This window comes from Coregonus lavaretus (assembly GCF_964263955.1).
Source record: "Coregonus lavaretus genome assembly, chromosome: 27".
Classification (NCBI taxonomy): domain Eukaryota; kingdom Metazoa; phylum Chordata; class Actinopteri; order Salmoniformes; family Salmonidae; genus Coregonus; species Coregonus lavaretus.
In genome coordinates, this window is record NC_140014.1 from 37500621 (window position 1) to 37526256 (window position 25636).

Below are 25636 nucleotides of genomic sequence, written 5' to 3' on the forward strand. Positions count from 1 at the left end.
ATTCTCAATTGGATTGAGGTCTGGGCTTTGACTAGGCCATTCCAAGACATTTAAATGTTTCCCCTTAAACCACTCAAGTGTTGCTTTAGCAGTATGCTTAGGGTCATTGTCCTGCTGGAAGGTGAACCTCCGTCCCAGTCTCAAATCTCTGGAAGACTGAAACAGGTTTCCCTCAAGAATTTCCCTGTATTTAGCATCATCCATCATTCCTTCAATTCTGACCAGTTTCCCAGTCCCTGCCGATGAAAAACATCCCACAGCTTGATGCTGCCACCACCATGATTCACTGTGGGGATGGTGTTCTCGGGGTGATGAGAGATGTTGGGTTTGCGACAGACATAACGTTTTCCTTGATGGCCAAAAAGCTCAATATTAGTCTCATCTGACCAGAGTACCTTCTTCCATATGTTGGGGAGTCTCCCATATGCCTTTTGGTGAACACCAAACGTGTTTGCTTATTTTTTTCTTTATGCAATGGCTTTTTTCTGTCCACTCTTCCGTAAAGCCCAGCTCTGTGGCGTGTACGGCTTAAAGTGGTCCTATGGACAGATACTCCAATCTCCACTGTGGATCTTTGCAGCTCCTTCAGGGTTATCTTTGGTCTCTTTGTTGCCCCTCTGATTAATGCCCTCCTTGCCTGGTCCGTGAGTTTTGGTGGGAGGCCCTCTCTTGGCAGGTTTGTTGTGGTGCCATATTCTTTCAATTTTTTTATCATGGATTTAATGGTGCTCCGAGGGATGTTTAAAGTTTCAGATATTTTTTTATAACCCAACCCTGATATGTACTTCTCCACAACTTTGTCCCTGACATGTTTGGAGAGCTCCTTGGTCTTCATGGTGCCGCTTGCTTGGTGGTGCCCCTTGCTTAGTGGTGTTGCAAAATCTGGGGCCTTTCAGAACAGGTGTGTATACAGTGGGGAAAAAAAGTATTTAGTCAGCCACCAATTGTGCAAGTTCTCCCACTTAAAATGATGAGAGAGGCCTGTAATTTTCATCATAGGTACACGTCAACTATGACAGACAAAATGAGGAAAAAAACCCCAGAAAATCACATTGTAGGATTTTTAATGAATTTATTTGCAAATTATGGTGGAAAATAAGTATTTGGTCAATAACAAAAGTTTCTCAATACTTTGTTATATAACCTTTGTTGGCAATGACACAGGTCAAACGTTTTCTGTAAGTCTTCACAAGGTTTTCACACACTGTTGCTGGTATTTTGGCCCATTCCTCCATGCAGATCTCCTCTAGAGCAGTGATGTTTTGGGGCTGTCGCTGGGCAACACGGACTTTCAACTCCCTCCAAAGATTTTCTATGGGGTTGAGATCTGGAGACTGGCTAGGCCACTCCAGGACCTTGAAATGCTTCTTACGAAGCCACTCCTTCGTTGCCCGGGCGGTGTGTTTGGGATCATTGTCATGCTGAAAGACCCAGCCATGTTTCATCTTCAATGCCCTTGCTGATGGAAGGAGGTTTTCACTCAAAATCTCACGATACATGGCCCCATTCATTCTTTCCTTTACACGGATCAGTCGTCCTGGTCCCTTTGCAGAAAAACAGCCCCAAAGCATGATGTTTCCACCCCCATGCTTCACAGTAGGTATGGTGTTCTTTGGATGCAACTCAGCATTCTTTGTCCTCCAAACACGACGAGTTGAGTTTTTACCAAAAACTTATATTTTGGTTTCATCTGACCATATGACATTCTCCCAATCCTATTCTGGATCATCCAAATGCACTCTAGCAAACTTCAGACGGGCCTGGACATGAACTGGCTTAAGAAGGGGGACACGTCTCGCACTGCAGGATTTGAGTCCCTGGCGGCGTAGTGTGTTACTGATGGTAGGCTTTGTTACTTTGGTCCCAGCTCTCTGCAGGTCATTCACTAGGTCCCCCCGTGTGGTTCTGGGATTTTTGCTCACCGTTCTTGTGATCATTTTGACCCCACGGGTGAGATCTTGTGTGGAGCCCCAGATCGAGGGAGATTATCAGTGGTCTTGTATGTCTTCCATTTCCTAATAATTGCTCCCACAGTTGATTTCTTCAAACCAAGCTGCTTACCTATTGCATATTCAGTCTTCCCAGCCTGGTGCAGCTCTACAATTTTGTTTCTGGTGTCCTTTGACAGCTCTTTGGTCTTGGCCATAGTGGAGTTTGGAGTGTGACTGTTTGAGGTTGTGGACAGGTGTCTTTTATACTGATAACAAGTTCAAACAGGTGCCATTAATACAGGTAACGAGTGGAGGACAGAGGAGCCTCTTAAAGAAGAAGTTACAGGTCTGTGAGAGCCAGAAAACTTGCTTGTTTGTAGGTGACCAAATACTTATTTTCCACCATAATTTGCAAATAAATTCATTAAAAATCCTACAATGTGATTTTCTGGATTTCTTTTTCTCAATTTGTCTGTCATAGTTGATGTGTACCTATGATGAGAATTACAGGCCTCTCTCATCTTTTTAAGTGGGAGAACTTGCACAATTGGTGGCTGAATAAATACTTTTTTCCCCCACTGTATATACTGAGATCATGTGACAGATCATGTGACACTTAGATTGCACACAGGTGGACTTTATTTAACTAATTATGTGACTTCTGAAGGTAATTGGTTGCACCAGATCTTATTTAGGGACTTCATAGCAAAGGGGGTGAATGCATATGCACTCACCACTTTTCTGTTATTTATTTTTTCGAATTTTTTGAAAGAAGTTATTTTTTTCATTTCACTTCACCAATTTGGACTATTTTGTGTATGTCCATTACATGAAATCCAAATAAAAATCAATTTAAATTACAGGTTGTGATGCAACAAATTAGGAAAAATGCCAAGGGGGATGAATACTTTTGCAAGGCACTGTAGGTAGCTATTTACTAATTTGTTTGTAAACAATGAACAAGCTAGTTAGCTACCACGTCATGTTCTTGTCAAACTGTCAACAGAGTAGCTAGCAAGCAACAAGATATGCCAAATAACGGTCTACAAAACACTTGAGGGCAGATTTGACCATTCAGAAACAAGTCGCATGGCCAGGAATCAGATTTGTATCTGACTTCAAACCACATATGAAGGTGGTTTGAAATGTGGCTTGAGATATCCGATTCCATGTGGCTTTTGGCTGTTCAAACTGCAGAAAAAAACATGATATGGATATGCCAAATTTTTTTGATTTGAGTCACTTCAAACTACCAATGTGAACAAGGCTTTAGAAGCTTGAAGCCAAATGTCACCATATTGGTACTCCTCAGAAGGAGCAGTCAAAAAACCTTTAAACTAACCCTCATGTGTCTGTGGAGCAGTCCTCCATAGGAATTAATGGAATTCTACAATATTTCAATAAAAAGTTTAAAGGACAAAATTACATGTATTTTAGTATTTATTTGTTGTAGTAAGGACAGTAACATTAGTACTATCTAAAAAAAAAAACTTTAAGGAATATTTTTTTCTATTTTATTTTTACAGTTAGTGAGTGCATACCTTTGTCCTACCTTTGTCCATACCTACCCCATCAGAACCCAAAATAGAAGCTTGTTTTACTCCAATGTTTGTAAACAAAGTAAATGTAAACTAACACTATATTGCCTTAAACCATTAAAACTATTGACACCATGGATAGTTAGACTTTACATCCATAACTCTGTCTATGAATTTGAGAGTGGTTACATTTCTCTAGTCCCATCCCTCAGCTTTTTACCGGAACATTGGGAAACGCTTTGTTATTGTTTCAACTGCTGATTGTCGCTTTAAGGTGTCTGTAATAGAATATACTTGTCAAAAACGAATAGCTTCCAACATCTTGTTTTACAATGGAGGATTACCAAAATGGCTGCACATAGGCTTCAGTATAGCACCCCCTGTTAGTCATCCAGGGTTTATATCAATGATGTACATAATAATGATAAGGATGATAATATCAACCCTGGATAGCTGATCGTATTGTCCATTTAGAGGCTTTGAAGACACTGGTCAGCCATGTTGACAATCCCCAGTAGGAGCAGTCCTCCATAGGAATGAATGGAATTCTTCAATATTTCAATTAAATGTTTCAAGGACAAAATTACATGTATTTAGGTATTTTTTGTTGTTGTATTGGGGACAGTAACATTAGTAATCTCAAAAAATTATACTTTAAGGAAAATGCTTATATACATATCTTCTTTTTTTTTTATAGCTCACTTAATATAATTTAAAAGTATGGATGAATGTGTCTGTAATAGAATAAATGTGGCAAAAACGAATGTAGACATTAATTAATGCATTTCTATAGCTTCCAAAATATTTTACAACGGTGTAGCTCAGTTGGTAGAGCATGGCGTTTGCAACGCCAGGGTTGTGGGTTCGTTTCCCACGGGGGACCAGTATGAGAAAAAAAAATGAAAAAGGTATGCACTCACTAAAAATGTTTTTAAAAATGTGAGGGAGTGCCAAGATGGAGGCACCGTGGCTTCAACACAGCGCCCCCTATCTGTCATCTAGTGTTTATATAAATAATTGGTTGTCAGCAGTCAGGTTGTTTCAGTGTTCTTGACCTCCTAAAATGGCTGGTGTTCGAGCCCTGGGTGCGCTCTCCAGAATTACAGCAAGAAGATACGTCCTCTCAGGTACAATTGTGTTGAAATGTGTGAAATTCATGCCAAAGTCAAATGTTTTTCGATTGTTTAGACACATTTTGGAAACCGGCGCATCTCTAGCTAGCAGCTAACTTGGCTAGCTAACGTTAACTGTCAGAAGTCTACCGGTAACTAGTTAACCTAGCTTACTAACTAATTTACTGTGTTAACAACAAAACGTTACTGGTACACACATCTGGCTTTAGCTACCTATTTGTATTTCATTACCGGTAATTAAGATTAAGATAACTGCTTACTAACTTGACCCGAGCGAACTTTCACCGAGTGAGCAAACTACTGACGTCACATGAATTAAGTTAGTTGGCTAACGTTAGCCTAGCTGGCTAGCTATGATCACTCACTCATCGCCAAATCAAACTTTTCATGCAATTTAATTGTTTTCTTGATACATCTACACTTTACATTAGATACTTCCATTTGTCATTCATTGTCTAATTTGCTCACTCAGTCTAACCGTCTGCCAGACTGATTTTAGCTGTATCTAGGTGAAAGTTCATTGTGTCTGAGGTCAGACATTAGCCCCCCATACGTCTTGTCATAAACACTAGTCCTGAGTTATCTGTTGCAGCCCCAGGCCTAAATATTAAATCAAGCGTGGCCTAAATATTTCACCCCCTACAGAGACACACCCCCCCCCAAGCCTTTTTTTGTTAGCTAGCTAGTTTCCTTATCATAATCAGTAGCTAATGTATGGAATTTAGCTAACCCTCTAATAATTTTGTATTTTTAGATATCTCATGCCGTACCTTTTCAGTTGCCCCTGCCATGTCAGGTAAGTTGAACGACTACTTGTTGTGATTATAACTTGATTATAAAATAAAAGTATGTAGTTAAGTTGATCACATTTTTTTTCTCAGCCCGAACCCATGTCAACTATGAAGTGAAAGAGGATGTGGCAGTCATTCGGATGAATGACCCAAATTCTAAGGTAATTTATTTAAAGATACATTTTCCATGTATAGTACCAATCAAATTTCAATCAATCAAATGTATTTATAAAGCCCTTTTTACATCAGCAGATGTCACAAAGTGCTATACAGAAACCCAGCTTAAAACCCCAAACAGCAAGCGGGGGAGCTGCATTAGCTGTAGAACATAATTGCATGAAACTGAAAATCAAAATCCGTATTGTATGTCTATCCATGTTTTTGCAGGTCAACACTCTGTCGGTCCAGATGCAAAATGAGATGATAGAAGTATTTAATGAGGTCTTGGCCAACGATGCAGTCCAGAGTGCTGTCCTCATCTCCTCCAAGCCTGGCTGCTTCATTGCAGGAGCTGACATCAAGTCAGTCACACCTTTCACATTATATGATAGAAATATGAAAATGTTAGATTTGGTGGCACCTAGGCTTACATATACTGTGTAATTGAAATGCTGCACTCAGATTAGAAAGTAGCCTAGTTCAGGCCTACACGATACTCAATGTTGCATTTCAGTACTATGTGCAAGGTTCAGGTGTTCTAGGGTTCTAATTGTTCTGGTCTCTCTCTCTCCCCTGCTTTCTCTCCTCTCCTTTACAGCATGATCCAGGCCTGTAAGACCTCAGAGGAGGTCACAAAGCTTTCTCAGGAGGGACAGAAGATGTTTGAGAGGATTGAGAAATCACCCAAGCCTATTGTTGCGGCCATCAACGGCTCCTGCTTAGGAGGCGGGTTAGAGGTGAACAAAATGACTTCCTTTACACTAATACATAAAAATTATATTATTGAAAAAATACAATTAATACGACTTGCGACAGCAAACGTCCCAGTTTAAATCTCTCATAGTTTACTTTTTATTATTATTTAGTTAAGCATCATCCAGACAGTTGTTGTTTTGGTCAAAGTTCCATTCCTGAGATTTCTTTGGCTGACTTAGTTGCTTGCGTGTATCACAACCGGCCGTGATTGGGAGTCCCATAGGGCGGCGCACAATTGGCCCAGCGTCGTCCGGGTTTGGCCGGTGTAGGCCGTCATTGTAAATAAGAATTTGTTCTTAACTGACTTGCCTAGTTAAATAAAGGTTAAAATATCAAAACACTAGGCTATTTCCACTATTACGAGCTTAAATGTGTTACTCAAACTGTTTTTGCTTCCTGTTTTTTCCCTGGTCTTGGAACTCATTTCTATGTCACTACTAAATCTGCGCATTGCTAGTCTTGTACAGTGCATTCGGAAAGTATTCAGACCCCTTGATTCCCCCCCCCCCCCCCCCCCCCACACACACACACATTTTGTTATGATACAGCCTTATTCTAAAATGGATTACATACATTTTTTCCTCATCAATCTACACACACCCCATACTGACAAAGCGAAAACAGTTTTTTTTCAAAAAATACCTTATTTACATAAGTATGCAGACCCTTTGCTATGAGATTCGAAGTTGTGCTCAGGTGCGTCCTGTTTCCATTGAACAGGACACACATGTCCATGATTTGGACATGATTTGGAAAGGCACACACCTGTCTATATAAGATCCCACAGTTCACGACGCCAGGACAGCGGAGTCACTCACCACCTTCCGGAGACATTTGAAACCCCACCTCTTTAAGAAATACCTGGGATAGGATAAAGTAATCCTTCTACCCCCCCCCCCCCCCCCCAAAAAAAAAATTGTAAAGTGGTTATCCCACTGGCTATAAGGTGAATGCACCTATTTGTAAGTCGCTCTGGATAAGAGCGTCTGCTAAATGACAGTGCAGGTCAGAGGAAAAACCAACCCATGAGATCGAAGGAATTGTCCGTAGAGCTCCAAGACAGGATTGTGTTGAGGCACAGATCTGGGGAAGGGTACCAAAACATTTCTGCAGCATTGACTGTCCCCAAGAATAGTGGCCTCTCATTCTTAAATGGAAGAAGTTTGGAACCACCAAGACTCTTCCTAGATCTGGCCGCCCGGCCAAAGTGAGCAATCAGGGGAGAAGGGCCTCGGTTAGGGAGGTGACCAGAACCTGATGGTCACTCTGACAGAGCTCCATAGTTCCTCTGTGGAGAAGGGAGATCCTTCCAGAAGGACAACCATCTCTACAGCAGTCCACCAATCAGGTAGAGTGGCCAGACAGAAGCCACTCCTCAGTTAAAGGCACATGACAGCCCGTTTGAACTTTGCCAAAAGGCACCTAAAGACTCTCAGACCATGAGAAACAAGATTCTCTGGTCTGATGAAACCAAGATTGAACTCTTTGGCCTGAATGCCAAGCGTCACGTCTGGAGGAAACCTGGCCCCATCCCTACGTGGTGGTGGCAGCATCATGCTGTGTGGATGTTTTTCAGCAGCAGGGACTGGGAGACTAGTCAGGATAGAAGGGAAATATGAACGGAGCAAAGTACAGAGATCCTTGATGAAAACCTGCTCCAGAGTGCTCAGGACCTCAGACTGGGGCGACGGTTCACCTTCCAACAGGACAACAACCCTAAGCACACAGCCAAGACAACGCAGCAGTGGCTTCGGAACAAGTCTCTGAATGTCTTTGAGTGGCCCAGCCAGAGCCCGGACTTGGACCCGATCGATCATCTCTGGATAGACCTGAAAATAGCTGTGCAGCGATGCTCCCTATCCAACCTGACCGCTTGAGAGGATCTGCAGAGAAGAATGGGAGAAAATCACCAAATACAGGTGTGCCATGCTTGTACTGTCATACCCAAGAAGAGTCAAGGCTGTAATTGTTGCCCAAGGTGCTTCAACAAAGTACTGCGGAAAGGGTCTGACTACTTATGTAAATGTCAGATTTCCATATTTATTTTTAAGTACAATTTCAAAAATCTGTTTTATGGGGTATTGTGTGTGTGTGTAGGTTGAGAATACATTTTTTAATTTTATTTTTAAAATACATTTTAGAATGACAAAATGTGGGAAAAGTCAAGGGGTCTGAATACTTTCAGAATGCACTGTGTGTAGCCACGCGCTCTGTTGACAAGCGAGGTATGACATGCCTACTCCGGAGCGTCAGACTTGTTGCTCACATGAGCGGAACAACACTGGAAACGTATTTCGACTGAAGTAGCAAGTCTGTTTTTTTTCAAAAGCACAATTGCGGATGTTTGCTGAAAGAAAACAATGTCATTCTTCTACAGGCCCCTGAAAACAAAATGGTCTTTAGAATTTGATGTGGAACTTTGACCAAAACAACTGTCTGGATGATGGAAATAAGGTCTAACATGCAAATAAAAACTAAATATCCCTTTAAACATGACCAACTGAACACCGTATGTATTAACTTATCATTATCGAATATTCTAGTGCGGAAATATTTGTGACGTGAATAGCCAACATTTCACTCCAAAACGGGAGTAGATTTTCTCTCACTTCAGCTCAAAAACAGCCGCCATGTTTTCCAAAATATTTTTGAACTGCAGACTGATCACATGACTGATATCTGCGCTCTAATTGAAGGATTCCTAAAAATTGCCCCCTAGGTGGCAATAGTGGACCCCGATAAAAAAAAAAAAAAAAAAAAAAGCTAATTTTCAATGGAAAAATGTTGCATCAACCATTGCTGGCAATATTGCCCCAACAGATTGCCAATGAGTCATGGCCTAGCCTGGGGCTAAGAACAATGCAGTGTGAAAAGGCCTATTGCAACTTTTGACACATCAGCTACTTTGACCACCAACAACTTAGACAAAGACTTGGAGGGCATGACATCTTGGTCTACTTCTCTGCTATTCAAATCTGAAATTGTGAAAAGAGATATTCTACCGCTCAAATGATACAGCTGTTTTAGTAACCAACTACATTTTATCTAAACTTTTTAAAGGGCTACTTTTAAAGCGATACTTCAAGATTTAGGCAATTTAGCGCTTTACTTCCCCGGAGTCAGATTCACTTGAGGATACCATTTTTATGTGTCTGCGTCCTGTATGAAGGAAGTTGGAGGTAGTTTTGCGAGCCAATGCTAACTAGCATTAGCAATGACTGGACGTCTATGGTAACATCTAGCAAGCAACTTCCTTCAAACTGCACACACAAATGGTATCCACAAGTTCATTTAACTCTGGGTAAGTAGATAAAGGGCTTCATTGCCAAAATCCCTAAGTATCCCTTAAAATTTTGTGTAAAAATTTGACCACTTTCCCAACAATGTATGACATCTTAGTCTACTTCTCTGCTTTTCAAATCTAAAATCAGAACACTTCTTCCACTACAACAAAAATACATTTTAAAGAGCTAAAGTAAGTCTCACAATTTTACTTCACGTAAAATTACCGTCTAGTATCATAAGAAATTACAAAATTATCTCGGTCAACAAGACAAATTTGACTTGACTTCCTTTCTTCCTAAGTTATCGATTTCTAAATGTTATGTTTAATGTGTTGTGTTTTTAGTTTGCCATTGCCTGCCAGTACAGAGTTGCTACAAAGAGCAAGAAGACAGTCCTGGGAACTCCTGAGGTGATGCTTGGTCTTCTGCCTGGAGCTGGAGGAACACAGAGACTCCCTCAAATGGTCAGTATCTGGGAAAATACTTTATAAATTCATAAACCCTACCTGAACAGCACAGTAGAACTTTGATCTAAAATACACTGAACAAATATATAAACGCAACATGCAACAATTTCAAAGATTTTACGGAGTTAGTTCATATAAAGAAATCAGTCAATTTAAATTAAATTCATTAGGCCCTAATCTATGAATTTCACATGACTGGGAATACAGATATGCACCTGTTGGTAACAGATGCCTTAAAAAAAAAAAAAAAAAACGTTTAAAAAATACAACTTTGGGGCGTGGATCAGAACCAGTCAGTATCTGGTGTGACCATTTGCCTCATGCAGCGCGACACATCTCCTTCGCATAGTTAATCAGGCTTTTGATTGTGGCCTGAGGCGTGTTGTCCCACTCCTCTTCAATTGCTGTGCGAATTTGCTGGATATGGGTGGGATCTGGAACACAACACGCTGTCGTAACATGTCGATCCAGAGCATCCTGAACATGCTCAATTGGTGACATGTCTGAGTATGCAGGCCATGGAAGAACTGGAACATTTTCTGCTCACAGGAATTGTGTACAGATCTTTGTGACATGGGGCCGTGCATTATCATGCTGAAACATGAGGTGATGGTGGCAGATGAGTGGCATGACAATGAGCCTAAGGATCTCGTCACGGTATCTCTGTGCATTCAAATTGCCATCGATAAAATGGAATTGTGTTCGTTGTCCGTCGCTTATGCCTGCCCATACCATAACCCCACCGCCACCATGGGGCACTCTGTTCACAACGTTGACATCAGCTAACCGCTCGCCCACACGACTCCATACACGCTATCTGCCCGGTAGAGTTGAAACCGGGGATTCAACAGTGAAGAGCACACTTCTCCAGCGTGCCAGTGTACCGCTGAAGATGAGCATGTGCCTACTGAAGTCTGTTACGACGCCGAACTGCCGTCAAGGCAAGACCTTGGTGAGGATGACGAGCACGCAGATCAGCTTCCCTGAGACTGTTTCTGACAGTTTGTGCAGAAATTATTCGGTTGTGCACAATTTTTATTTTATTTCAGCTCATGAAACATGGGACGAACACTACATGTAGCTTTTTCTAATATTTTTTTGGTCAGTGTAGTATTTCAGAGTGATATTGGTACATTGCAACAGCAACTCATAGTCACTACAGTATGCACGTAGTGACTGTACTGCAGAATGCTACAGTATTCTTTAAATACATTGATCTGATTTGCAGCACTCTTTGCCTGTTATAGTAGTTTCATTTTCTTGATTTGTTGTTGGCAGATTAAAAAGAAATGCAATAAAATGGAACGCTGTCATAGCAGTGTAAACCATATGTTGTTTTCAGGTCGGTATTCCCGGTGCCTTTGACATGATGCTGACTGGAAGAAACATCAAGGCAGACAAAGCCAAGAAAATGGGTCTGGTGCATCAGCTAGTGGACCCACTAGGTATAGTAGTCACTGAACTAATATTATAGTCAATAAAAGTTACTGATGAGTGTAGACCAGTATTGTTAAAATGTTTAAAATAAATGGAAATTGTTAGGTAGCTTCAGTGAAGGTGTCTAACTGCTGCTTATTGATGCCCTTTTTGATATTCTAGGACCTGGGTTGAAGAGTCCAGAGGAGAGGACGATTGAGTACCTGGAGGAGGTTGCCATACAGTGTGCCAGAGGAATTGTCAACAAGAAGATCTTGCTCACCAAGAAAAAAGGCATGATGCAGAGTAAGTGTTTGTGTATTAGAGCCAAATGCCATGTAGATATACATAGCTCTTGGTATAGTGCCAAAAAACACTACTATATATAATCTACATAATACCAAGGCAGGTTTTTAAATGTACAGTGCATTCGGAAAGTATTCAGACCCCTTGACCTTTTCCACATTTTGTTACGTTACAGCCTTGTTCAAAAATGGTTAAATAAATAACAATTCTCATCAATCTACACACAATAACAAAGCAAAAACAGGTTGTTAGAAATGTTTGAAAATGTATTAAAAATAAACAGATACTTTATTCACAAGTATTCAGACCCTTTGCTATGAGACTTGAAATTGAGCTCAGGTGCATCCTGTTTCCATTGATCTTCCTTGAGATGTTTCTACAACTTGATTGGAGTCCACCTGTGGTAAATTCAATTGATTGGACATGATTTGGAAAGGCACACACCGGTCTATATAAGTTCCCACAGTTGACAGTGCATGTCAGAGCAAAAACCATGCCATGAGGTCGAAGAAATTGTCCGTAGTGCTCCGAGACAGGATTGTGTCAAGGCACAGATCTGGGGAAGGGTACCAAAACATTTCTGCAGCATTGAATGTCCCCAAGAACACAGTGGCCTCCATCATTCTTAAATGGAAGAAGTTTGGAACCACCAAGACTCTTCCTAGATCTGGCTGCCCGGCCAAAGTGAGCAATCAGGGGAGAAGGGCCTCGGTTAGGGAGGTGACCAGAACCTGATGGTCACTCTTACAGAGCTCCAGAGTTCCTCTGTGGAGAAGGGAGATCCTTCCAGAAGGACAACCATCTCTACAGCACTCCACCAATCAGGCCTTTATGGTAGAGTGGCCAGACAGAAGCCACTCCTCAGTTAAAGGCACATGACAGCCCGTTTGAAGTTTGCCAAAAGGCACCTAAAGACTCTCAGACCATGAGAAACAAGATTCTCTCTGTCTGATGAAACCAAGATTGAACTCTTTGGCCTGAATGCCAAGCGTCACATCTGGAGGAAACCTGGCACCATCCCTACGGTGAAGCATGGTGGTGGCAGCATCATGCTGTGTGGATGTTTTTCAGCGTCATGGACTGGGAGGCTAGTCAGCATCGAGGCAAAGATGAACGGAGCAAAGTACAGAGTGATTCTTGATGAAAACCTGCTCCAGAGCGCTCAGGACCTCAGACTGGGGCAAAGGTTCACCTTCCAGCAGGACAACGACCCTAAGCACAAAGCCAAGACAACGCAGGAGTGGCTTCGGGACAAGTCTCTGAATGTCCTTGAGTGGCCCAGCCAGAGCCCGGACTTGAACCCGATCAAACATCTCTGGAGAGACCTGAAAATAGCTGTGCAGCGACGCTCCCCATCCAACCTGACAGAGCTTGAGAGGATCTTCAGAGAAGAATGGGAGAAACTCCCCAAATACAAGTGTGCCAAGCTTGTAGCATCATACCCAACAAGAATCAAGGCTGTAATCTCTGCTAAAGGTGCTTCAACAAAGTACTGAGTAAAGGGTCTGAATGCTTATGTAAATGTGAGATTTCTTTTTTTATATGTATATTTTTAAATGTCTAAACCTGTTTTTGCTTTGTCATTATGTGTAGATTGAGATTTTTTTATCCATTTTAGAATAAGGCTGTAATGTAACAAAATGTGGAGAAAGTTTCCAGGGGTCTGAATACTTCCTGACTGCATTGTAGGCTTCTCATGTTTGTTTTTCAACCATAACCATATTTTACATCACACTATTAGTCCTTGTTTTTATGTATGTACACAACTTACTTGGACACTTTTTCTAACATAGTTTTTTTCTCTCCTTCCTCTGCAGAAGTCCAAGACTACGTAATGGGTATTGAGTTCGTGCGGCAACAGATCTACAAAAATGTCACTGGCAAAGTCATGAAGATGAGCAAGGGACTGTATCCTGCCCCCTTGAAAATCATTGACGTAGGACTTTGTCATATCTACTTATCCATTCATTGATAAGGATGATTTTTAGTGAGATAAGGATATGAAGTGGCAGCAGTTTTTGAAAGTGGATGTAGAGTTTCAGATTAAACCATGTCTCGCTCATGGTTCTATTGAAAGACACATAACTATTACTCGTTCCCCTCTCCCCCCCCCCCCCCCAGACTGTAAAGGCTGGCTTGGAACAGGGCCCAGATTCTGGCTATTTGGCAGAAGCACAGGTCAGAGAATATACATAGAGTTAAATTGATTTATGAGTACAGTGTAAATTATTATTATTTTTTAATAAAAGGAAGAATATGCGTATCAATAAGTTGAATGGTTTTGTATTGAACATGGCTTTCTCTGAGTCGCTGTTTTATAATTATAATTTCTTTACAGAACTTTGGCAAACTGGCAATGACTTCTGAGTCAAATGCCCTGATCGGTCTTTACCACGGCCAAGTGGCATGCAAGAAGAACCGCTTTGGAGTCCCTGAGAGACCGGTCAAGTAAGTGATGACCTTTGACCCAAAACCAGTTAAATAGCTAATTTCACGTTTCAATCAGTGAAAAATGCGAACCTTATTACAAATATTGTAATACTGTTCAGACGATTCAGAGATTCTTGGAGATCAAACCATTTATGTTGATTTCATAATTTGAGAAAGGTCATGACATTAACCTTTGACATTGTAACTGGAGATATGTACAAACAAAAATAATAAGTGGGGGATCCTTGGTGGACAATAATTCCATTCTATTGTATTCTAACATGTTTCTTCATTCCGCATCCACCAGGAACCTGGCCATCTTGGGAGCAGGTCTGATGGGTGCAGGCATTGCCCAGGTGACTGTGGACAAGGGCATCCATACTGTCCTGAAGGACACCACCGTGGAAGGGCTGAGCAGGGGTCAGCAGCAGGTCTACAAAGGGTGGGTTTACCAGAGAGCAATACTGCCCTACAAAGGCAAAGTGCAGTAACTACGAATATTGATCTGTTGTAATGGCCAGGTATATTATCTGATCAATGTGGTATTTACTTTCCTGAAATAAGAACAAGCCAGTCAATCAGAATATATATAATGAAGTACCAGAAATGGTTGTCGGTCGTGACAGAAAAAGAGGAATAGCGCACCACTAATTAGCTATTGGCTCTATTTCGGCTACACAGTGACCTAGTCTGGCATATGGGGTCACAGGGCGGTTAAACTCCTAGGAATGCTTTCCTACAGATACAGATTAAAAGCTTGCATTTTAGTCCAGGACTAGGCTTAATCTGTTTATAGGGATCTGGCCCTTCAAGCATGGCTGGAGTTGTTGATAAAGAAGAAGCTAAATGTTGTTGAACCTGCCCTAATCTCTCTTGAGACTGTTAATTGGGTTGCTAGTACCGAGGTTAAACCTGCCCTCACTTTCCTCACCAGCCTCAATGACAAAATGAAAAAGAAGGCCATCACGTCATTTGAGAGGGACTCCACACTGTCCAGCTTAACTGGCCAGTTGGACTACAGCGGTTTTGAGAAGGCTGACATGGTCATCGAAGCTGTGTTTGAGGACATCAACATCAAACACAGAGTCATCAAGGAGGTGGAAGCTGTAAGTGGCGCAGAATTTAAAAATCAGGATTGTGCTCATTAGGGCATGGAACGGAAAGCTTTTTCTTATAAAAAAACAAAAATAAGCATTTCTTATTGGACAAGATTGTTCTAAATTAACTTTTGTCTAATCACAGGTGATTCCGCCTCACTGTATATTCGCCACCAACACGTCTGCTCTCCCCATCAAAGATATTGCTGCTGCTAGCATGAGGCCAGAAAAGGTAGGTTTAGTAAGAGTTCAATGGGATTAACATTCCTGTTCAAAAAGGCTGTCCCTTATTGATCCTTCAAGCTGGATTCAAACCACTCACTAGAATCCCTTTGTCCACAATAACCTCTCATACTACATGGTTTGGGCTGGGTATTGTCTCTGTATAAGTAAGCCTTGTCCAAGCAAGAACATCCCATAGAGGCTTTCTGTTGCGTGAAGCAGCTTGATGTACAAGTACACCTCCTGGACAGGACGCTAGTCTGTTGCAGGGCCTTACCCCCAATCCAGGGATACTTCGGCATTTTTGTCTACTTCCCCAGAGTCAGGTGAACTTGTGGATACCATTTTTATGTGTCTGCGTGCATTTTGAAGAAAGTTGCTACCTAGCGCAATTGTTAACTAGCGTTAGCATAATGACTGGAAGTCTATGGTATCTGCTAACATGCTAGCAGATACCTGTAGACTTCGTCATTGCGTTAACGCTAGTTAGCATTGGCTTGTTAAACTGCCTCTAGCGTCCTTCATACTGGACACAGAGACATAAAACATTTATCCACTAGTTAATCTGACTCTGGGGAAGTAGATGAAACGCCTCATTGCCAAAATCCCTTTAATACTAGTACTAAGCAGAGAGGAGGCAGGTCCCATTTTCAGAGTCTTTGGTATGACTTGGTCAGTGATTGAACCCCCAGTCTTCCAATCTCTGGGCGGACACTAACCACAAGGCCACTGCGTTGGTTTTCTGTATAAATGGAGACGTTACAGTAAATGAAGTTGTATTTTCTATTCCTGTAGGTGATTGGGATGCACTACTTCTCTCCAGTGGACAAGATGCAGCTGTTGGAGATAATCACTACAGATAAGACCTCTAAAGACACCACTGCCTCTGCTGTTGCTGTAGGCCTGAAGCAGGGGAAAGTCATCATTGTTGTCGGGGTGAGTGAGCTTCTGCTCAGTGCCCACTTCCCATGTTCTCCCTAAGCTTGTTGATAAACAGAACTACACTAATACATTAATTTTATATAGCTATACTGTAGTGCTTTTCATGGGCCCATAATACTTTGTGTGCTTGTTTGCAGGATGGACCTGGGTTCTACACCACCAGGTGTCTGGCTCCTATGTTAGCCGAGGCAGTGAGAGTACTACAGGTTAGTGTTGTCACACACACAGTCTATTCATCTACAATGTTGTATTGGGATGGCGTGGGTATTGTGTCTCCAAAAAATTAAATAATGCACCTGTATATCTGTGCTGTGTGTGTGTGTTCTCAGGAGGGTGTTAGCCCCAAGAAGCTGGATGCGCTAACCACAGGCTTTGGGTTCCCAGTGGGTGCTGCTACACTGGCTGACGAGGTGGGTATTGATGTGGCTGCCCATGTGGCTGAGGACCTCGGCAAAGCATTCGGATCCAGGTTCGGAGGTGGAAACGTTGAGGTGCTGAAGACTATGGTGGAGAGAGGATTCAAGGGTAAATTCTTGTTTGTAGGACTTTGAGACAAAGGCTCTTTCAAAATTAAAAAACTTCCCTTGATTCCTTGCATCCCTTATTCTTGCTTTCTTTCTCAAAATGCATTGGAGGAGAAGGTAAGAGGGGAGGAACTTTGGATCTTCTCCACCAATGAGGTTTGAGAAGGAGGCGAGGATGCGAAGAATCAAGGAAAAACTGAGGGAAACTAATTATATCATGGAAAATGCATGATCCTCCTCATTGGTTTTTATCTGATACCAATTAGATGTATTTTCCATCAACAGGCCGCAAATCAGGAAAGGGCTGCTACGTGTATACGCCAGGACTCAAAAGCAAAGATGTCAACCCTGATATTGACGACCTCCTGGAGAAATTCAAATTGACACCAAACCTTTCAGTGTAAGTAGCAACCACGGGGGAAATGTCACCTCTAAAGTGACTTACAGTACAGTGAATGCATACATGTTTTGTATGTGATCCCAGTGGGAATTAAACCCATGGCATTGGCTAGTTCCACCCTCTTACCAACTGAGCCACACAGGATCCTATACTCTCCACACCACCACTTAACGGTCTGGATCTTCTTCCTCCAGGTCTTCAGACTCTGATGTCCAGTACCGTCTGGTCTCTCGGTTCGTCAACGAGGCAGTGATGTGTCTGCAGGAAGGGATCCTGAACGGCCCCGTAGAGGGAGATATAGGAGCTGTGTTCGGACTGGGATTCCCTCCCTGCCTTGGCGGTAGGGATTCACTCTATAGCAGGGGTATTCAAATTAGTCTGGAGGTCCGGACGGAGTACTGCTGGTTTTCTGATCTATAATTAATTCTGATAATGAATTGCATCACCCGGTGTCCCAGGTCTAAGTCAGTCCCTGACTAAAGGACAAGAATGAGAATCAGCAATGGAGCTTAAATATTCCTGCTCTAGACGGCTCATAATAATGGCTAGAATGGAGTGAATGGCATGGCATCAAGAATGAAAACCACGTTTCATACAATTCCATTAACTCCATTCCGGCAATTTATTATGAGCAGTCCTCCCCTCAGCAGCCTCCACTGCACTAGACTATATGCCACTTAGTGCAGTGACTGCATACATTTTTGCTATACATCTAATCCCTGTGGAAATTGAACCCATGACCTTTCACCATGCTTTTACCAGCTGAGCCAGCCACACAGGATGATCACATGACATGAGAATGAACAGCCCTAGTGACGTTGCATGTGTTGTTGAATTCTTTTCAGGTTTAACAGCAGACACAGCCTTTTTGTTGTGCTACAATTAGGACTTTTCTTTTACCTTCTCTTTGAACTTCCCAGTTTAGTCCTTTCTGGTTTGTGGAGCCGGACTTGACTAAATTTAATTTATCAAATTCCAGTATTTTAGACTGAGCTATCAGATATGCCAATATTATTATATCATACTATCATGTGTCCTTTTGAAAGATTGAATCATACAAACATTGTTTTAACCTTTCTCTTTAAACCTTCTCTGTTCAGGTCCTTTCCGGTTTGTGGATACCTTCGGTGCCGACAAGCTAGTGGAGAAGATGAGGAGGTACGAGGAGGTTTACGGCAACCACTTCACCCCGTGTCAGCTACTGCTGGATCACGCCAAGGACTCCAGCAAGAGATTCCACAAGTGACTTTCCCCACCACCATGTCCTGCTACCACCTAATAGCAGGCTGCCATTAGAATATGCCTAGGTTGTGTATTTGTCCGTTAAATAAATAAGCACTGAGCTAAAGTTCAAGTTTGGGTTGCAGAAGAGAAATCATGATGAGGGGCATGTTTTTACAAATCACAAAATGTTTCAAGTTCATAACTTCCGTTTTTTTTTTCATTTGGTTGGTTTTTGTATTTTTTAACATTATTTGACAGTTCTTTTTTTGATAATATTGTGCTGTAATATCCATCTGAGGCAGGTGTAGACCCAACTGGCAATCCTAGTCTTCTGAAAATGTAAATTAAAACCATGTTTTCATCTCAAATGACACTATTCGCTATATAGTGGACTACTTTTGACCAGAGCCACTGTATAGGGTGCCATTTCAGCCTTCATAAGTGATGGGTCTTGGCCTGTTCATAGTCATGTTTATTCATCTGAGGTAAATGTGTTTATTTTTATGATTTTGGTCTTTATGCCATGATTTGGGACGTGATGTATTCATATTTAGAGCCAGTAAATTAATAAATAATGATATTGAAGTAAATTCAAATGCCTAAGCTTATGTATATAATTTGTTTTCAATGAATGTACATTTTAATTGTGCTAATCGGGTAATGTGTTATGCCTATTAGATTACATGTATTAAATAATTGTATTAGGCTACACCTGTTTACAAGGTTTCGCTTTAATCCAATGTGTTTTGTTAGTGACGTGCCTTGTTCCTATTGTCTGCAGCAGAGGGAAGGGTGTGTACTGGGGACGTGGGCTGACTGGCTGACGGCAGTATTTTCTAGCGGTGGTGGCGCAGCATCCTTTGTATCATGTAGCCTTGGTGCGGTGCATGCCGATTAAGGGTGGAGACAGTTATCGTTGTCAGGATCAAGGATATTCGTCGGAGGAAGTACATGTAGTCTACGTCCGTGTGATTAGGTGTGCCCGAGTACAGAATGTTACAATTTTCTGCGAAGGCTATGAAATGGCTTACCTGGGTACCGCTCGGCGGAGGATGCTTCGAGGAAGAGGCGCAACATGAGTCATCTTGATGCGCTATTAGCGACATACAGTGGCTTTTGATTGTGTTGCGGAGAAATCCATTTTTATGGTCAAGGAAGAAATATGTCGAGACCGAAACCGTGCGAGGCGGTGAAGGTGGTGGTGCGATGCCGCCCATTTAACAGGAGAGAGGAGACTATGGACAACGATAACATATTGGAGGTGAATTCAGAACTGGGGCAGATCACATTGAGGAACCCGAGGGCGTCACCTGAAGAGCTCATGAAATCATTCACCTTTGATGCGGTCTACGACTTTGAGTCGAAACAGAGCGATATTTATGACGATACTGTCAGACCTCTTGTAGACTCCGTGTTACAAGGATTCAATGGGACCATATTTGCTTATGGGCAGACTGGGACAGGTAAAACATACACGATGCTAGGTATGCCCACAGACAATGAGAGAGGGATCATCCCAAATTCATTTAACCACATTTTTACACAGATCTCCAGGTCTCAGAATCAGCAATATTTAGTGAGGGCATCCTATCTAGAGATCTATCGGGAGGAGGTCAGGGATCTGTTATGTAAAGACAAGAAACTAGATCTCAAAGAGAACCCAGATTCAGGGGTCTATGTCAAAGACCTGTCTTCGGTTGTCACCAAGAATGTCATGGAGCTCGAACATGTCATGAACATAGGAGATGAGTCCAGGTCTGTGGGGTTTACCAACATGAACGAACGCAGCTCGCGGTCCCATGCCATCTTCATGATCACAGTGGAGTGCAGTGAGAAAGGTGCAGATGGAGAGGACCACATACGGGTTGGGAAGCTGAACATGGTTGATCTGGCTGGCAGCGAACGCCAGAGCAAGACAGGTGCTAAAGGGGAGCGCCTGAAAGAGGCCACTAAAATCAACCTGTCCCTCTCAGCACTGGGTAATGTCATCTCAGCTCTGGTGGATGGGAAGAGCACCCACATCCCTTACAGGGACTCTAAACTGACCCGTCTACTCCAGGATTCACTGGGTGGCAATGCTAAGACAGTCATGGTAGCCACTCTGGGACCAGCATCCAAGCACTATGAAGAATCCCTGACCACCCTACGGTATGCCAACCGGGCCAAAAATATAAAGAACAAACCCAAAATCAACGAGGATCCAAAGGATGCTCTGCTGAGAGAGTTCCAGGAGGAGATCGCCCGCCTGAAGGCCCAGCTGGAGGAGCGAGGGATGCTGGCGAAGGAGAGGAGGAGGAGAAGGAGGAATAGCAGAAGACTGACTAAAAGCATGATTGTTGAGGATGTAGCCCACAGAGAAAGGGATGCGGAACTGTGGAAGGCACTGGAAGCGGAATGGAAGCAGAATGAGGAATACTATATAAAGGAAGAAGATGAAAGCAAGGTGAAAGAAGAGGAGGAAAAAGGGATAAGTAGATTCAACTCCGTGGATAACTCTGTAGAAGGCAGTCCCAAAACAACTGTAACCTCCAGAATACCAATACATAGATTTAGCTCTGTGGAGGATAGCCCCAAAAAGGCTTTTCCCACCAGTACCCATAGCAGTCCAGGGGCCAGAGAGAAATGGAAGCCATTTGGTGAAAAAGAGCAGATGGAAAAGGAAAGGATGATGGACGACATGCAGAAGGAACAGGAAGCTATGGAAAAGATTATTGAGAAATATAAGGTGACAATAAATATATTATTTTCTCTGTGTATATGAGACAATAATGTGCATTTTGATATCATGTTTAATATGGTACATTATTTATTGGTGATACAGAGGGTCCGTCTTTCCAATAATCAACCATCCATATGGCCATGTATCTTTCTCCAGGCTATGGAGAGCAAAATATTGGCTGGGGGAAAGAACATTATTGACCACACTAATGAGCAACAGAAGATGCTGGAATTGAAGAAGCAAGAGATTGCAGAACAGGTGAGAGGTCGTCTATAAACCAATAGTCTATGTTCATTTGATAGATTGAGGGGGTCATGGAGAAGGCACAAAACAACTAGGCTATCCCTCTAGTATATCAGAAATAGTGCTGTGTCTGATGACCATGATGAAAGTGGTAATTCGATATTATTTAATGTTTCTCGATGTACATGCAGGTTTATTCATTGATTATTTTCTCTGTGTTCACATATCTTAGATTTTGGTCAGCACCGTAGAGAGCGGCTATGATATTTTTTTTCAAATCGTATATTGTTTGTGTGCAGGCTAGGCCTCGCTTTATTGTGTTTGCATGAATTAAACATGACTACACAAAGGAAGTTCCCACACTGGAAAATAAAAGTACTTTTTATTTGTATTTGTATTTAGATAAGACGGGAAAGAGAGATCCAGCAGCAGGTGATGGCTCAGGATGAGGAGACAGGAGAGCTGAGAGAGACCTTCTCCTCCCTGCAGCAGGAGGTGGATCTCAAGACCAAGAAGCTGAAGAGGGTAAGATGGATGACTAACCAGCAGGGTTGGGGTCAATTCCATTTCATTCCAGTCAATTCAGAAAGTAAACCAAATTCCAATTCTACATTTTCCTAATTGAAAAGCATTGAAGAGATTTGAAATGTCAGTGTACTTACTGAATTGACTGGAATTGAAATGGAATTGACCCCAACCCTGCTAACCAGTCCTTCCATATCTCTAAAGCCCATCAGGGATCATTATCATCACCTTATGTTTAATTTAAAGTGATTTTAGACAGTGTTTTGATGCAAAATCCTATTCCCTCATTTCTGGTTGTTTTGATTAGAATGTTAATATTTTAATGGTTGTGTTCTCCTATTGTGTTTCCTACCTCGTTGATCCAGTTGTATGCCAAGCTGCAGTTGGTGAAGGCAGAGATTGGGGATGTCATTGATGAGCATGTAGTTACTAGACAGGAGCTTGAGCAGACACAGAATGAACTCACCAGAGAACTCAAGTTCAAGTGAGTATTAATAATGTATAATCACACAGGCACGCACACACATGCGCACACGCAAACACACTACCCCAATTGGTTCACTTTTCACAATATGTTTTTATGTGTTACCTGCAGGTATCTCTTAATTGAGAATTTCATCCCTCCCAAAGAAAAGAACAAGATTATGAACCGGCTTCACTTTGACAGTGAGGAGGACCAGTGGAGGTATAGGCCCTTCCTTCCTTCAGAAAGGTCAGTGAGTTCAGATAGTCTATGCTAGTCTATACTAGTCTATACTAGTCTATGAATTTAATACTCTGTTATTGCAATGGTACTACATATATTATTGACTGGTGCTGAAAGGACAGCCCTGCTAATCGGCCAGGTACTGTATAAAGGTAGCGGTGGCCAGGGCAAACGTTGTGGTGCTGAAAGGACAGCTCTGCAACGCCAGTTACAATAATATCACCTGATGAGGGTAGTCACAATTTGATTATTTCCTTGTATCTCAAGTCAGTTGTTTCTGAAATATGAAATCGAGGTTACTTTGTCACATTAAGATACTGTCTATTATTTTCTTTGCACTCCTTAACCAACTTCTAAACTAGCCTTTCCTCCCTTGCACATCTTATTGCAGTAAATCAGCTCATCAGGTGAAGCGAAGGCCCACGTCTGTGGTGGGATACAAGAGACCTATCAGCCAATATGCACAGATGGCTGTCACAACAGGAGCTCCATCTAGATACCGGGTGGGTTGGTGCTTGGTTTTTTATCTATGGAACATTTTTCATATCTGAGATTGAATTTAAAGGAAAAGTTTTCTTTTTTTTACAACCAAATCTAAATGTTTTACGTAAATGGCATGTTATAGAAGGGTCCAGACACCTTTTTGTGATTTCACTTGTTTTTGAGAAACTTACCCCAAACGGCAAATCACTTCCTCATCCTCGTTGTGTAGTATGGGGGCCATGAAAACACATGAACAAAGGCTCCGAAAACACCCAAATATGTGTTATATTAAACTCCCTCTCTCTTTCACTCTCATTCATTATTTCTATAGGCTGAGAATGTGATGTTTCTGGAGCTAGATATGAGCCCACCCAGCATGTACAACCTCAACCTTAACGGAGCACACCTGGAGCAGGCCTTTGGAGGTCCTGGTAGTCCCAGGAGAGACTTGCTAGCCAACGTCCCCTTCAGGGACAGGACCACTGTATCAAGAAGGGTCCGGAAGTCACGATCCTGGTGAGTTACCTGTAGTAACCTGGTGAGTTACCTGTAGTAACCTGGTGAGTTACAGTACCTATAATAACCAGGTGAGTTACCTGTAGTAACTTGGTGAGTTACAGTACCTATAATAACCAGGTGAGTTACCTGTAGTAACCTGGTGAGTTACCTGTAGTAACCTGGTGAGTTACAGTACCTATAATAACCAGGTGAGTTACCTGTAGTAACCTGGTGAGTTACAGTACCTATAATAACCAGGTGAGTTACCTGTAGTAACCTGATGATTTAAAACTGTAGAGGAGGACACTCAGAGTTGCTACAGTATTTGCTGATTAACTGTTACGTGATTTGTCCTACCTACTTTACTAATAATTGGGAGCATTTAGAACCATGCATATCGGAATTTGATTTCTGACACGTTTCAACAAAACAGAATAGATGTACAACTATTTTTGCTATGTTAGGCCTACTCTTGAGACAGCATTTCTTTAACAATCTTTGTTGCAGCTAAACAAAAATCCATATGAAAGGATCCATATAAGAAGATACTCAAGTTGCCAGCCGAATACGTAACATGTATACCCTCTTCTTCATTCCCAGGTACCAGGCACCTCGCTCATCCTCTTCATGTGTCTCATCCTCTTCATCATCCAGCTCTATAACATCAGGGCCCCAGACCCAGTGCTCTCCTCACCCCCAGAGACCTTCCTCAGCCATCTACACTCCATTGGAAGGTTCCATTCCAGGGGGCCCCTGAGTCTAGATTCTAGAACATTCCAATGTTCCAATGTATATCATATATGCCTATTTGCTAGGTCGAAAATATACAGGTTAGGACAATGTAATAATTCCATGCGGCAGCGTTAGAAAATAAACAATTTCCTTTTTACCAGAGCCTACATGATTAGCATAAAACATGTGACCAGTGGACAGGAAATAAGTAGTAAAGTGGCTGTAGATAATTTGTTAAACGTTTAAATTAATAGAATGACAGTAAAACAGTTATGCTACGTGTTTGATGAGTAGTTAACTGAAATTTACTACGATTGTGTTTATTTTCCAAGTTTGATGGCAAACTTTCTGTACTGCTAACATTCACTTCCAGTCATTTTCACTCGCATTGTTAGCACTGAGGTACAGTAGATTGCTAGTGCCATTGTTTATAATCCTTTCACATTTATAGAAAGATTTATGGGATATTAGAATCCTCTTGTCCTAACCTGTATATTTGACCTAGCCTATTTGCTGTCTACATTATGCAATCAACAATTTCATAGTATATTATTTCACCAAACACAATTGGTCTGTAACCAAAAGTAATTTGCATTTGTGGAAAATATTGCACTGCTGAACTTTTCATTTTTTGATAATTTTTTGCTATCATTATAGCTTGTGCTGATGATGACTAAAGTAATGTTTAGCTTTTGATGTACAGAAACATCAGAATAAATGGTACAAACTGTTACATAACATAAATTGTATGAGCTTACATTGTTTAGGGAATACAGAAAATACCTGTCTTTCAGATGAATGAACTGCCATTGACCACAACAAATAGGAGAAAAGGAAAACACCTGCCTTCACGTTTTTTTAGAGGATTTACTCGGTAATATTCTATTTTATTATATTATATTTTAGCCTGAGCCCCCAATCTCCCAAAAATGTTATAATTTTCTTACAGTAACTACAGTAAAATTATGGTCATTTTTTAATTAATTTTTTTAATAACAAAGATATGCTTTAAGATGTAAAACAAATGTGTATTCTATCAAAACTCCCGTGTTTAGTGACAGCTCTATTTGTACAGTAAGATTACGTCTCTCTCGGGGTCACATGACACAC

The 25636-nt window shown here is 41.7% G+C and overlaps 2 protein-coding genes across 2 annotated transcripts; both read left to right on the forward strand.

Moving 5' to 3' along the window:
- The first annotated feature begins 4472 nt into the window (after window positions 1-4472).
- LOC311102314 (trifunctional enzyme subunit alpha, mitochondrial-like) lies at window positions 4473-19210 on the forward strand. The gene is made up of 20 exons (XM_084143613.1): window positions 4473-4596; window positions 5357-5398; window positions 5484-5554; window positions 5781-5914; window positions 6151-6289; window positions 9937-10056; window positions 11402-11504; window positions 11659-11781; window positions 13599-13717; window positions 13903-13959; window positions 14120-14229; window positions 14519-14653; window positions 15146-15317; window positions 15454-15540; window positions 16326-16466; window positions 16610-16678; window positions 16802-16997; window positions 17282-17396; window positions 17591-17736; window positions 18497-19210. Exons 1-20 carry the CDS (start codon window positions 4533-4535, stop codon window positions 18640-18642), a joined length of 2289 nt encoding a protein of 762 aa, XP_083999739.1. The 5' UTR covers window positions 4473-4532; the 3' UTR covers window positions 18643-19210.
- A 572-nt stretch (window positions 19211-19782) lies between these two features.
- LOC311102952 (kinesin-like protein KIF3B) lies at window positions 19783-25232 on the forward strand (the record flags this gene model as incomplete). Its single annotated transcript, XM_084144449.1, has 8 exons — window positions 19783-21345; window positions 21496-21597; window positions 21985-22107; window positions 22473-22591; window positions 22703-22819; window positions 23205-23316; window positions 23628-23812; window positions 24395-25232. The coding sequence occupies 8 exons, from the start codon at window positions 19783-19785 to the stop codon at window positions 24549-24551; spliced, it is 2478 nt and encodes an 825-aa protein (XP_084000575.1). The 3' UTR covers window positions 24552-25232.
- Between the last annotated feature and the right edge of the window lie 404 nt (window positions 25233-25636).